At 38.9% G+C, this 15,425-nt stretch overlaps 1 protein-coding gene across 1 annotated transcript; it reads right to left on the reverse strand.

Moving 5' to 3' along the window:
• Positions 1-442: 442 nt before the first annotated feature.
• Positions 443-7,226, reverse strand: GDF9 (growth differentiation factor 9). Its single transcript, XM_075205351.1, has 2 exons — positions 6,714-7,226; positions 443-2,943 (listed from the first exon to the last, which is right to left on the reverse strand). Exons 1-2 carry the CDS (start codon positions 7,030-7,032, stop codon positions 2,015-2,017), a joined length of 1,248 nt encoding a protein of 415 aa, XP_075061452.1. The 5' UTR covers positions 7,033-7,226; the 3' UTR covers positions 443-2,014.
• Positions 7,227-15,425: the final 8,199 nt, after the last annotated feature.

The following is a 15,425-nucleotide window of genomic DNA, read 5'->3' on the forward strand; positions in this document are numbered from 1 at the left end:
AACAAACCAAGAACAAATTATATTGTTACCAGTTATTTAAATTTATCATATAAAAGTTATGTGCATTGTAATGTGAATTAATTGTGAATGTAGTAAACATAGTGTACACAGAGAGCATAATTTCACTTCTATTGAAATTGGAACACATCTTAAGAAACGTTTGGATTTGAATAGGGGAGGAACAAGTGAAAAATTGCGCACTCTTTTTAAGCACCGTTTGAATTCCTACTTGTTTCAGGCCAGGTGTAATATCACCGGGATAGTGACCATATTTCAGAACAAAGTTTGCCAAATTACAGCCTGAACAGCACTACAGAAATGGAAAAATAAAATACAGTCAATCTTAAATTTGGGTTTTAGCATGCTTTAAAATAATTTCATTATCCATGGACACAAAAACACACACTACCAATGTGCACACTAAATAAATAAGTCAGACAGGTTTGTGTTTTTCCTTTTAATTTTGTGTACAGTGACCGATAATATTTTGCTTTTATCTATCAGGAAAATATTTAGTGTCTAGTGCAAGCCTGGTCAACCTGTGTCTCTCCCGGTGTTGTGAAACTACAAGCCCCAGTAAGCTTTGCCAGTAGATAGCCAACATATAGCTGGCAGGGCATGCTGGGATTTGTAGTTTGAAAACGCTTGGAGAGTCACAGGTTGACCAGGCCTGGTCTAGTGCCTGCTTGTTAGATTTTAGCAGATTCAGAGGAGAGCAGCAGTTTAGATCACTGACTGCTCACAAGAAATAAGAAACTAGCCATGTGCTCTTACAGTTTATATTTCTACTGAAATAGTAAAGACATTTTAAGAGAGGGTGTCATTTAAATCGCAGCGCAATAGGAAATTAAATAAAAAGGAAAAAAAAAAAAAAAAAAAAAAAGCCCCTATAACATTAAACTAGAAAGTGCTAGTATAAACCCACTTACAAAATTACTAATGTGCAGTGGACGCCCATCAAGCTAAAGCTAAGGGAACCCCACCAAGACGTTTAAGAACGTATGCCCAAATTGAGATGTTAAAAAGAGCTATATCTATGAGGGGGAGCTCCAGTCTTCAAATATTTAAAGTTGACAAGGATTCAGTATCCACCAAATGAGGACTTTAGCTGGGAAATGTACAGTGAAGATGTGCAAAGCAGTATTACTACACAAATGAACCAAATATTCCTCTGCATGCGTTTCTGCTCATTGGTTGATGTCAAAAAAAGATGTAAAAAAAAAAAAAAAAAAAAAATGTGAAAGGCCATTACACAAAGTGTCAGATTTTCTTTTTTTGTGTAGGAAGATCCTGGAGAATGCTAGCACTTTCCATACAATGATCTAGCCCTATATGTTTGCATAATGTCTGCAAGAGTTAGTTACAATTCACTTAAGACAGCATTTTTACAGTGTTGCTTAAAGGAGGTTGTCTTTAAGCTTCAGACAACTTTGTTCTCAGATACCTTGGATGAAAGAGGGCGGTTGTCCTATGGACAACCATTAGATCCGTTCTTTTAAAAAAAAACAAAGCCAAAACCCCAAAATATTTAAAAAGTGGCTTCAGCAATCTTAAAACCTCCTTCTTGGCATCCAGAGACCTTTAGGTATTAAAAACAACAACACTGCAGCATTAAAATATCTTTTAAAGTGAGAAACACATGGCTTATCTTTTTGAAACTCCACTGCACATGCGCGCAGGTCAATTCATTGCAAAACAGTGGTGTTTGGGCCCCATGGCAGAAAGTGGAATGTCTCATTTACAAATTCTAGGCGCATTTGCCCAAAATTGGAGTAATGGATAGAATTACATCCACAGAGAGAAACCACATTAACTTAATGGATGATGGGGGTATGGTTAATGAATTATTGTATTACCTAGAATTGCAAACTGTTAAATTTATCTCTGCTTTAGATATGTGGATGTAATTATATGGCAATTGTCAGAAAACATTGGTTCCTCTATGTCGTCATGAAGCACGATGGCTTGAGCTATATACAGTTGGTTACTAGAACAAAGACTGCTTAAAGGAAGGCTAACGGCAGGTACATTTGATTGCAATCATATCTTGATATTCTTTATAAGCAATAGAGTTATCTGGTTCAATGGTAAGAACACTCATGGGGCGGTATTCAGATGGGACACATGATGGACGGGGGATAGTGGAGTCCAGTTTTTCATAGATTATATTCTGAACCATGGTGTGCACTGGAGAACCATACTTATGGCCAACAACCCTAGGGCAGTCTCCTTTGCAGTAATCTGGACTGTACTTATGTGGTGCCAAGATCCATTTGTCCCAATTCAGCTGACTGAAACTAAGTCGAAATTGATGAAGTTCACATTCATTTTGATGGTGCATGAATTGCTTGAAAATTTCACTGAAATTATATGAGATCGATGATACGGTTGTTATGTCCTCTTTAAGGTCCTGATCTCTACGGTGGCGAGAAGTTTTATGTGCCTGCAGATTTTCTCTCAGGTCATTGACGTTTGAAAGAATTTGTCTTCTTTGAGGCCAATTCGAAGGCTCCATGTGCATTTTGCTCCGATGGTACGCTTCATTGCTCGTGTCATTTAAATATAATAACAGATATGGTAGGGATCTTGTAATTTGTAAAGATCCCTTAGCGCCAAAACTGTAGTGCTGCTTGTTTCTCAGACAAGTGAAATTAAAGGACAAGTGAATCTTTTGCCGGTTTGAAACAAATGGTTGAAGGAAAGAAGTTACATCAATCTCAACCCATCTTTGTCTATTCTGGAGCTGGAATTCAAATGTGCGGGGGATCGTAGGACAGACTAAGCTTGCAAGTTGATCATCTAGGATCTCCAAATCACAGGTGCAGGTGATGTTGAAAGAGGAATATTGTTTATTAACCGAGTAAAGCAACACAGATCGAAGATTTTGCTCCAAAGCAGAGACACGGTCAACATTGAAAGACAAATCCAGGGAATTCAAGTCTCCTGATAAAGGCGGAAGAAAAAAAACCAAACACAATTAGCACTAGACTTATTAAATGATGATCTCTTCTTAAAATACAAAATGTCCACCATGCAGCTATGTGATCAAAATATATACTTCTGGACAGAAGCAGTACATCTGCCACTAACACCCAGAAACATCACAATGAACAAACATAATACTCGATTGGAAAAGCTCCTAAACGTTCAAAATGGACATTAAATAGATCTACGCATTTGTAATAAAAATATAATATTCCGTTAACATAAACCTTCACATAATTCTGCACACAGAAGATTTTAGTTTCAGGAAAACATCTGTAAATTATCATTCATAATCTTGAGTTTATGACCAGAAATAACCGGTCCCCTTTAACTTTTAGATATTTTTCTCACTTTCTGAATAACCTCCAAATTCTGAATTCTCAACACTCCTCAGCTTCTGTATAGGTGGAAATTACACTTGTCCAAACATATCAATCTGTCCTTCAAGATTACCCTCACGCTGAATTCTAATAGCAGGGTTCCAGGTAATACACACCCTGAGGCACCCATTCTGCACTCAGTAGAGCAGAGGGAGGCACCAGGAACAGCTGCACTGCGCATGCCCCAGCCCCACACATGCTCAGAAGAACGGAACAGGGGAATCTTCTTTAGCATGCCCTCAGAAGAGGCTGGAGCAGCATCTTGCCATGGAGTCTAGTGATGCCCCCCCTCTGATTATAAGTATTGATCTCATCAATAGTTAAGAAAGAATGTTCAGAGCCTAAACTAAACAGGTATTTTAATTTATTACGCAAGTAAAATGGCAGGTTTGCTGATTAGATAATCTCATTAAATTTACAAAAATGTCAAAAGGGGGGAAAAAAATAAATAAAACCTCAGGAACTACATCCCAAACTGAAAATACAACAGTCCAAAAAGGCCAATTTAGGCCAAACACCCAACTACCAGAGTCGGGCGGTTCTCTGATGTCCGCCAACACACTGTCAAAGTCCCACGTGTATAGGAATTTTTTTATTTTCACCCTAGGGTGGTACATGGGATTCCTTACAAAATATTCTTATGGTGCAAACGCATGTCTAGTTATGCTTTCATACCAATTGTATTATGTGTACTCTATATATTAATAGCACAAGTTCAACTTTTATGGTATGAGTGACTTATTTCTGTGATGTCATTGTCTGAGCAGGGCACACCATAACCAAAGGTCTTGGTCTGTAGGGTTGCAAAAACTCTCCCTGTGCACTTGCTGGGTGACCTGGAACATGTGACCTGCTGGATGGTCTAGAAACTGACAGTTATTTGCAGCCACATATCAGTGCGTCTTGCGGGGACCATGCCCAGCAATGTAACTTTGATGGAAGAACTTATGCATATATTGTACTGTTTAAAGAAATTCTTTAGTTCCTTTAATATAATTATTGATAATATAGTTATTCATTCATTATACTCCGTTGTTACAATTTCTACATGTATTTTAGTATATGAAAAGTTATTGAATTCTGTTAAGTAATTTAGTCATTACATTTCAGTTTAATTTAAAGGCGGTTACCGCCAGGTTTTTCTAATATTTATTTTATTACGTATTTAGAGGAATTATGGCACAAGAAAAATGACAACCTCTCCAATAAAAAGAGCAAGAGACAGTAGACTAGCCAAAATGTACAGGGCTGATCTGACATTGCATCAAAAATGAAGCCTCAAACACAAAGACCAAAACAAATTACATTAAATGACATTTACAAACGGGACTGTATTATTTTGCTCATATAAGCAAATTTTAAAATATAAACATTTGTGCCACCCTAGGCATGTGACTTGTTTCACAATACTGTAAATATAGCCCTGGAACTAATTTGCAAAGTAAGACACTGGGTGTAATTCATAGTAACATTATAAGCAATGACAATGCCAGTTTTTCATCACTAAAGCACATACTTACCAACTTTCTTCAGCTCTCTTCTGGGAGCCTGCCAGTGGAGGGGGGCGGGCCCCAAAAATCGGGTCATTCGGGGCCAAACACAGCGATTCATCGGGAATCGTGGCATTTGGGACCTAATTCTGCCAACTTCACTAGGAAGTGAGGCACTTCCTAGTGAAGTGGGCAGAATTCGGGAGATTGCCACACTCACCTGGGAGTCCGGGAGACTCTCGCAAAATGCAGGAGTCTCCCGGACATATCGGGAGAGTTGGCAAGTATGCTAAAGCAATGATATATAGTAATGAATGGAGCTTCAGAACTACATGTATATTATTATTATTTAAGGCGCCACAGATTCCGCAGAAGTAACAAACAGATGAGGTAATACACATTTGTAGCATACTACAATATGTAGTTGGATTCAACTAGTATATGTATGAAGTATACATTGAATATTAATGGGGTTTTCTATTTTGAACTTCTTATACATTTTTACAGACCCCCAGTAATGGTCCTTTATATTTTATTTGTTCTAACCTATCCAGAGATCTTTTCACCATAACCTGCTATGAAATAAAACATATGATGTACTGCAGAGGCAGGAAACTATGCAAAACAGTGGTTATCTGTATATTACTCCATCAGTGGTGTATTGACTATAGGAGAGTATAAATAAACAATAAGGGACCACTAGGTGGAGAATGTCAAGTAGTTGAGGGGATAGACAATGCTTTATTTTAATAAAGACCTGTAATTGGGTCCTTTCCTCTGATGTCATTGTATTGCTTTACTATATAGTTCATGCAAAATGCATTAGAGCACAAGTATACTTAGTTTGTGGTATGTCCTCACCACACTGATGGAGAGCTGCAAGGTGATGAAGATGCCGGCCTGAGAGTGAGCCTAGAGCAGTCTGACAGCTTGACATGGAAGGAAAGGCGTATTGTCAATGTGCTTTGCCTGCCCCAGGAATTGCATCCTCCACACCTCACCTGATAACTGAACAGCCAATTTAATATGACTTTGTACATAAAAAATATTTCCAAGAAAAAGAAAACATAATATACTACAAAAACATAAATTTGATAAACCGATTGTCTTGTGAAGAATTATGTTTGCCTATTACACTAACACATTTCAAGTCCATCAATGCGGGCAGAATTGGTCAATACGTTTCTGTCACAAAACTCCAAATAACTCCACAACTTACTTTGAAAAACTAGTATAAAATATAAACCTATAAACACACACATTTAATTATATAGAACTTATAACAGCATACCAAAAATATAAAATTACTGCTCTTGGCTTATCTCCGTGCTTTTCAGCGATATCATTAGACAGAGCGGTTTATTGCCCTTGACTACAGCACAAAGCTGGTTTGGAATACAATTGCATCCAATCTCCAGTCAAATCTCAGACAATTTCAATAGGCAATTTTACCTGATGATATAAACACATGGTATAGATAGGTTTGTTTTTTTTATAGCTGTAGGAAGGCAAATCAATGGTTTCCTAAGGCAGAGACCTCCTTCACAAAATAATAAAGCATACATTGCCTGTTCAAAAATACAGCTTCTTCATTTTGTTTTTCCCAGCTCTTTTAATTTTGTTATATTTACCGACATGTTTTCCACTTTATTTTTTAATCACTCAGATTAAAATGAAACAAAAACAGCAAAACACAATGTTTGTATTGCACAACAAAACAGCTGCTGACATATTTTCTGTTTGTATATTTTTGTGCTTTTAAAAAACGAAAACCCCAAAACCATTTGTAGAGGCCCTTAAATGTGAGTTGGAATATAACAGAACACGAAGTTAGATGATAACACATATTGATACTGACTTTTCATGTCCATCTTGGTTCCTGGCTTGCACTCTGTCTTTGGAGGAAACAGCCTGACTGTATTATACTGTGCATATTTGTGAACCCTGGGAAATCCCTCCTTGGTGGCTGACATCTTGTATAGCCTCTTCATGTACTTGATGGCTCCTGATTGGGGTCCTGGTGTGCCTTCACTCCAGCCTGGGCGCTCTGACAGCTCCTTGAGTAATGGAGGTAGCAGGTTATAAGTTTGGCTGTCATACACCAGTCCAGAGTTACCTGCAGAGAAGGAGAGCAGCCAGATGGAATAGTAGAAGCATACAAAAAGTGTCACAGCCATTCCTTGGAGGAGAGTTAGTGTAACTATCCAAATCCCTCCATGTCAATTCACAGACAACTCCAGCCAGGCTGCCTCGCAAATTTCCCCTTTAATTAGCTCCAGCTGCATTTCCCCAGAAGAAATCTCAACCCTTTCACTCCTGGAAAGGGTGGCTACATATTATCAGATTTAACAAACAGCATCTATTTTATAATCCAGATCTTTCACATACTATCAAATTGCCATTGAATGTGTGAGGTGGACAAATATATCCTTTTGCACACAATGCACAGCTAGGTGGGTCTGCATGCTATTCACTTTTCAAAATCTGACTTCAGGTAAACATTGTAACAGGTTGATATAAAGCAACTCATACATACCTAATCCATAAAATATTGCTGATGCTGCTTTATGGAAAAAAAAATATATATTCAAACCTTACATAAAGAGGTCTGTACAGCGGCCAATAAAAAAATAAATTGCAATATATGGACTGAAGAATAGCCATTTAAACATGGAAGTAAGCAGTTTTAGGAGTGCAAAGTGTTAAAGCTATTTAACATACTTGCTGTATTTACAACTATCATTTTATTTTTCTATACATGTACATTAAACTACATGAATAAATTCTTACCGCGTCAACGAGGTCCCCCGTCTCGCCCACTTCATAATGAAGTGGACACGGTGTGAAAAAGTCTCCTGGGCATTCCAGCAGAGAGGGCAAGTATGCATTCATGTTGAGCACTGAAACCCCAGGACTGCACCATGAAAATTTGCGCCATAAGCAGAAATGCAAATGATTTTCTGCATGAACAGTCTCTACATATTTGTAGTGAGTGTTCACATATGGATTTCTTACCTGGGATAAAATGTAATGTAATAAAGTTACTGAAATTAAATAATGATCCTAGTCTCCTAGTGGTCAAATAATCACAAAAGTTAAATAAAAAGTAAACACAAGCAATAACATTTTTAAATATATTTCTCTTTAATACACTTATTCTTACTAAGAGCTCCATATTTCATTTACATACGTGAATGTTGCAAGCACCCATATCAACATTTCAATAAAATACTGCCTGGATAATGCTATGAGTCTCCACATAATTAATTCATCTATTGTGTTTTAATTCAATATGCTGCAAAAAAAATTGTTTTGTGCCAAATTATTATTAGTCTCCTCTGGATACAGGGAAAATAAAAACTGTCCCACAGAAATCAGTTAATTAGCTCCTGGAATGCATCCCTTGGCAGAACTTCACATAGATACGTTGATTTTTGTCAGAGTTATAGAAATTTCACTGTCTGAAAATGTAACCTCTTTTACCAAACAATACTGACAATAAACAATGTGCTCCATTGTTTGAAGCTGTTGATCCAGTCACAAAAATATAAAAATTATGGGGTTTATTTACCATAACACTATCTATAATTAGGTTTTGTGCTGTTTTGAACCACAGAAAACATACAAATACAATGTGTGAACAACATGTTTATATTCAGTACACAGTGGTAGTAGTAGTAGTCTATGGTACAGTACACGTTTGTAGTTTTTGCTTTTTGCTGCAGTTTTCTTTCAGTTATAGCTAGTCCTGTTTTAACATTTTCTTTGTTTGTACAATTAATTGCAGTCTAAAAAAAAAACACAAAGTGGAAAAAAACAAGAATAAACTAAGAGAGAAAAAAAGTTCAATGTGAGGTAACACACAGCCTTTTTTTCCGTGTACCTCTGAGGTATTGGAAGACAAATGTCATCCATACTTTCCTACTCTCCCGAAATGTCTGTGAGACTCCCCAATTTACAGTAATTCTCCTGAAATCCCAGGAGAGCAGACAACCCTCCAGCCAGTTCGTTTGTGGCGAATCACGTAATTTTGGCCCAATTGCGCTATCACACTAAAATGAAGCAAATCGCCACATCACACCCTCCATCACAATTGCCACTTGAAGTCCCTTTCGGGATCTCCCAGAGAGTAAAGTTGCCAAGTATCATTTCATCCTATAACAGTGTTTCCCAAACCCAGTCCTCAGGTACCCCTAACAGTGCTTGTTTTCTATATCTCTTTGCTGGAGCACAGGTGTATTCATTACTTACTGACACATTTTGAAAGATCCACAGGTGGTACTGATTACTTCACTTGTGACCTGGAAAACCTGCACTGTTAGGGGTACTTGAGGATTGGGTTTGGGAACTGCTGTCCTGTATGGACAAAAGTATTCGGATGCATGACCATTACACCAACAGAGACTGTAATGACATTGTATTCTAAAACATATACTTTAATATGGAGTTGGCCCCCCTTTTGCTGTGAAAACAGCTTCCACTGTTCTTGCAAAGCTTTCCACAAGATGTTGAAGTGTATCTATGGGAATTTGTGGCCATTCATTCTGTAGAGCATTTATAAGGTCAGACACTTATGTTGGATGCAAAAGCCTGGATCACAAACTCCATTCCAGTTAATTCCAAAGGTGTTCGATGGGGTTTAGGTCAGAGCTCTGTGCGGGCCAGTAAAGTTACCCCACATCAAACCATGTCTTTGAAGTTCTTCTTTGTGCACTGGGGCACAGTCATGTTGGAATAGAAAAGGACCTTCCCTTCCCCAAACTGTTGCCACAAAATTGAAAGCATAGCATTGTTCAAAATGACTTGGTACGCTGAAGCATTAAGACTACTCTTCACTGGAGATAAGGGGCCTAGCCCAAACCCTGAAAAACAGCCCCATACCATTATTCCTTCTCCACCAATGTTCACAGTTGGCATAATGCAGTCAGGCAAGTAACATACGCCCGACATCTGCTCAGACTCGCCCATCTGACTGCCAAACAGAGAAGCGTGATTTGTCACTCCACATAAAATGTCTCCACTCCTCCATAGTCCAGTGTCGGTGTGCACCAATTCATCCGATGCTTTGCATTCGTCTGGGTGATGTAAGTCTTGCATGCAGATGCTTGGCCATGGAAACACATTCCATTAAGGTCCCGCCGCACAATTTTTGTGCTTACAATAATGCCAGTGGAAGTTTGGAACTCTTCAGTTATGGAAGTGTTGGCAATTTTTGCGCACCATGCGCCTTAGCGGTCATTGACCCCGCTCTGTGATTTTACGTGGTCTTCTGCTTCGTTGCTCTTCTACCTAAACGCTTCCACTTACAGTTGACCGTGGAATATCCAGCAGAGATGAAATTTCATGAACTGTCTTATTGCAAAGGTGGCATCCTATCACAGTGCCACGCTTGAAGTCACTAAGCTCTTCAGAATGACCCATTTTGTATCACAAATGTTTGCAAATGAAAGCTGCATAGCTAGGTGCTTGATTTTAAACTTCTGGCAACGGGTCTGATTGAAACACCTCAATTCAATAATTAACACCTGTGGCCGAATACTTTTTTCCATATAGTGTATATAAGCATAATTGTAACTACACTTCATCCCCTATTATTTATAATGAAAGTTTTTTCTGTAATAAATACATAGCTGTAATCTTCTGTTCTTGACCCGACGTAATCCATTTGTAGAATAAGATAAAAAACCCTTGCTAGATGGGCAGGCAATCAGGATAGTCTGAGTGCTGTAAGAGATTGCTCCTGATTGGCTGCCAGACTAGTAAGTAGGTGTCCTCACAGTGACATTAACCCATTTGGCGTCAGGAAGAGCTCATGAGTGGTTGGTCATTTTAATAGGTTTTTTTAGTTTATTCCACAGATGGAATACATCGGATCAAGAATGGGAGATTATTACAGTATTTATTAGGGAAATGTCTTTCATTAAAAATTTTGAGGACCATATTATTATTTTTGAAGACAGCAATTATAATTTATTTAGACAAGGGGCTACTATAAATAATTATTAGACTAATGGGGCACTATACACTGATCAACCACAATATTAAAACCACTGGCAAGTGAAGTGAATAACATTGATTATCTCATTACAGTGCTACCTGTCAAGAGGTGCAATACATTACAAGGCAAGTGAGTAGTCAGTTATTAAAGTTGATGTGTTTGAAGCAGGGAAAATGGGCAAACTTAAGGATCTGAGCGACTTTGACAAGGGCCAAATTATGATGGTTTGTCAACTGGGTCAGAGCATCTCCATAACGGCAGGTCTTGTGGTGTGTTCCCGTATGCAGTGGTTAGTACTTACCAGAAGTGGACCAAGGATGGATAAACAGTGAACAGGCACCCAGGGCTCATTGATGCACATGGGATCCCGTCTGGTCCAACTCCACAGAAGAGTTACTGTAGCACAAATTGCTGAAAAAGTTAATGCTGGATATGGTTTTAGAATACACATTGGGACCTGGACTTCAATTATTTTGACACTTATCACCTACCTAAACATTGTTGCAGACCAAGTACACCCCTTTATGGGAAAGGTATTCCCTGATGGTAGTGGTTTCTTTCAGCAGGATATTGCATCCTGTCACACTGCAAAAATTGTTCAGGAATGGTTTGAGGGACATGACAAAGAGTTCAAGGTGTTGACTTGGCCTCCAAAATCCCCAGACCTCAATCCGATTGAGCATCTGTGGGATGTGCTAAAAAAACCATGGCGGCCCCACCTCGCAATTTACAGGACTTAAAGGATGCTAATGTCTTGGTGCCCTATGCATTCAAAGGTCTTGTGGAGTCCATGCCTTGAAGGATTTTGGTGGCATGAAGGCAAGTGGTTTTAAAGTTGTGGCTGAACATTATATATATTACTATACCTGCTGGGGGCACTATATATAAATACTAGAGATGCTCGGGCTTGGCTTTCTGAAAACCGAGCCCACACAAACTTAAGGGTAGGCTAGCGAGCCGGCATGGTACTTTTGCACATCCTCGGATCTAAATCGAGGCAAAATGTCATTGTTGTGTTGTTGGATCTCGCGGGTTTTGGATTCCAGTGACATTGCTCAGTGCCATTGCTCACACAGAAACATGGGTAGCAGTGTTCTTTTCACTCTCTAGTCTCCAGTGACATTATATAAATTCCCCGCTTGCCGCCGCCATCTTCAGTCGGGCATTGATCAGGGTAGCGTGAGTTGGGTTTAGTGGGGCTGTGTCCTTCTCCTATGTCCTGCTGAGTCCAGTGGTGCTTTGTCCTGTGCTCTGTCCTGCTGAGTCCAGTGGTGTTTTATCCAGTGCTCTGACCTGCTGAGTCCAGTGGTCCTGTGTGCTGTGCTCTGTCCTGCTGAGTCCAGTGGTGCAGTGTCCTGTGCTCTGTCCTGCTAAGTCCATTGTTATAAAAAAATTATAAAAAAATTATACAAAAATCCTAAAAAAAAAATTATAAAAATTTGTAAAAAACTATGAAAAAATTTCTACTGCAATATCTAACTACGTTCACTGTTCCTGCAGTCCAGAAATATTAGTACTGCAATATTTAACTACGTTCACTGTTCCTGCAGTCCACAATTTTTGTGCTTACAATAATGTCAGTGGAAGTTTGGAACTCTTCAGTTATGGAAGTGTTGGCGATTTTTGCACACCATGCGCCTTAGCGGTCATTGACCCCGCTCTGTGATTTTACATGGTCTTCTGCTTCGTTGCTCTTCTACCTAAACGCTTCCACTTACAGTTGACCGTGGAATATCCAGCAGAGATGAAATTTCATGAACTGTCTTATTGCAAAGGTGGCATCCTATCACAGTGCCACGCTTGAAGTCACTAAGCTCTTCAGAATGACCCATTTTGTATCACAAATGTTTGCAAATGAAAGCTGCATGGCTAGGTGCTTGATTTTAAACTTCTGGCAACGGGTCTGATTGAAACACCTCAATTCAATAATTAACACCTGTGGCCGAATACTTTTTTCCATATAGTGTATATAAGCATAATTGTAACTACACTTCATCCCCTATTATTTATAATGAAAGTTTTTTCTGTAATAAATACATAGCTGTAATCTTCTGTTCTTGATCCGACGTAATCCATTTGTAGAATAAGATAAAAAACCCTTGCTAGATGGGCAGGCAATCAGGATAGTCTGAGTGCTGTAAGAGATTGCTCCTGATTGGCTGCCAGACTAGTAAGTAGGTGTCCTCACAGTGACATTAACCCATTTGGCGTCAGGAAGAGCTCATGAGTGGTTGGTCATTTTAATAGGTTTTTTTAGTTTATTCCACAGATGGAATACATCGGATCAAGAATGGGAGATTATTACAGTATTTATTAGGGAAATGTCTTTCCTTAAAAATTTTGAGGACCATATTATTATTTTTGAAGACAGCAATTATAATTTATTTAGACAAGGGGCTACTATAAATAATTATTAGACTAATGGGGCACTATACACTGATCAACCACAATATTAAAACCACTGGCAAGTGAAGTGAATAACATTGATTATCTCATTACAGTGCTACCTGTCAAGAGGTGCAATACATTACAAGGCAAGTGAGTAGTCAGTTATTAAAGTTGATGTGTTTGAAGCAGGGAAAATGGGCAAACTTAAGGATCTGAGCGACTTTGACAAGGGCCAAATTATGATGGTTTGTCAACTGGGTCAGAGCATCTCCATAACGGCAGGTCTTGTGGTGTGTTCCCGTATGCAGTGGTTAGTACTTACCAGAAGTGGACCAAGGATGGATAAACAGTGAACAGGCACCCAGGGCTCATTGATGCACATGGGATCCCGTCTGGTCCAATTCCACAGAAGAGTTACTGTAGCACAAATTGCTGAAAAAGTTAATGCTGGATATGGTTTTAGAATACACATTGGGACCTGGACTTCAATTATTTTGACACTTATCACCTACCTAAACATTGTTGCAGACCAAGTACACCCCTTTATGGGAAAGGTATTCCCTGATGGTAGTGGTTTCTTTCAGCAGGATATTGCATCCTGTCACACTGCAAAAATTGTTCAGGAATGGTTTGAGGGACATGACAAAGAGTTCAAGGTGTTGACTTGGCCTCCAAAATCCCCAGACCTCAATCCGATTGAGCATCTGTGGGATGTGCTAAAAAAACCATGGCGGCCCCACCTCGCAATTTACAGGACTTAAAGGATGCTAATGTCTTGGTGCCCTATGCATTCAAAGGTCTTGTGGAGTCCATGCCTCGAAGGATTTTGGTGGCATGAAGGCAAGTGGTTTTAAAGTTGTGGCTGAACATTATATATATTACTATACCTGCTGGGGGCACTATATATAAATACTAGAGATGCTCGGGCTTGGCTTTCTGAAAACCGAGCCCACACAAACTTAAGGGTAGGCTAGCGAGCCGGCACGGTACTTTTGCACATCCTTGGATCTAAATCGAGGCAAAATGTCATTGTTGCGTTGTTGGATCTCGCGGGTTTTGGATTCCAGTGACATTGCTCAGTGCCATTGCTCACACAGAAACATGGGTAGCAGTGTTCTTTTCACTCTCTAGTCTCCAGTGACATTGCTCATACAGAAACAGAAGGAGTGGCAGTGTTCTTGTCACTTGACAAAAATTGACTGGAAATTACTGGAAATTAATGTTATTGAGGTTAATAATAATGTAGGAACAAAAAAAAAAAAGCCAAATTATGTTATTTTAGAAAAAAAATAAGGATTTTACAAACACAAAAATAGAAAACCAAAACCAAAACACATGAGGGCAATTTTGCCAAAACCAAAACACGGGGGTCAGTGAACATCTCTAATAAATACTGTACCTACTGGGGGAATTATTTATTATTAGTATGCCTACTTGGGCCTCTATATTGCTATATATTACTTTATATTGCTATATATATAATATTACTATACCGATCGGGACACTATAAATTATTACTATAATGGGGCAATTTATTTAACAATGGGGCCAACACTTGTAGTGGCCACTCTTGTAACACTACAAGTGCAACTATACACTTGCATAGTACTGGGCCTGATGATAGGTATACTGAGCTGTTACAGAAGGGGAGAAAAAACCCAACCTTTATTTTTTAGCATAGTAACAGGCAAGATAGCTCAAACTACCACATTCACTACATTCATAAATCTATATCTAACATGTAAGAAAACTTAGATGACGGTTTCAAACCTTACAATATAAAATCATGCTGCTTTTAAACCTCATATTTCCCAAACAGCACATAAAATCGCCCTTTGATTTGTAACTGAAGGGCTAGCCACACAGTACAGTAGGTTCCACCTATTGGTGCTAAACACGGCCTGGGTGGCACTAGATACTCCCATGGGCGGAGTTACACATGGCCACTTGGAAGAGCAGGACATGCCCCCTTTTGTAGTGAGCTGCTCTGTGCATAGCCCCAAACTGTAACTTGAGTAGCCTCCCTTAAATGATTGTTCAAAATTAGGCAAATATGAATTTGGTGGGCATCTTGTCATTTGCTAGTGGACAAGTAATTGACATTGGGCATATAAGCCTAATTTTACTCCTACACTATTACCTCTTAATGAATAAAGTGTGTGTGGCATTCTGTATAGTATGTTT

The sequence above is a fragment of the Mixophyes fleayi genome, chromosome 4 (assembly GCF_038048845.1).
Source record: "Mixophyes fleayi isolate aMixFle1 chromosome 4, aMixFle1.hap1, whole genome shotgun sequence".
In the NCBI taxonomy this organism is placed as follows: Eukaryota; Metazoa; Chordata; class Amphibia; order Anura; family Limnodynastidae; genus Mixophyes; species Mixophyes fleayi.

Coding starts and splice junctions, on each gene's coding strand:
- GDF9 (XM_075205351.1), bottom strand. CDS start 7,032: ATGGCTGTGACACTTTTTGTATGCTTCTACTATTCCATCTGGCTGCTC. Junction 2,944..6,713: donor AACCAAGATGGACATGAAAA/GTCAGTATCAAT, acceptor CGCCTTTATCAG/GAGACTTGAATTCCCTGGAT.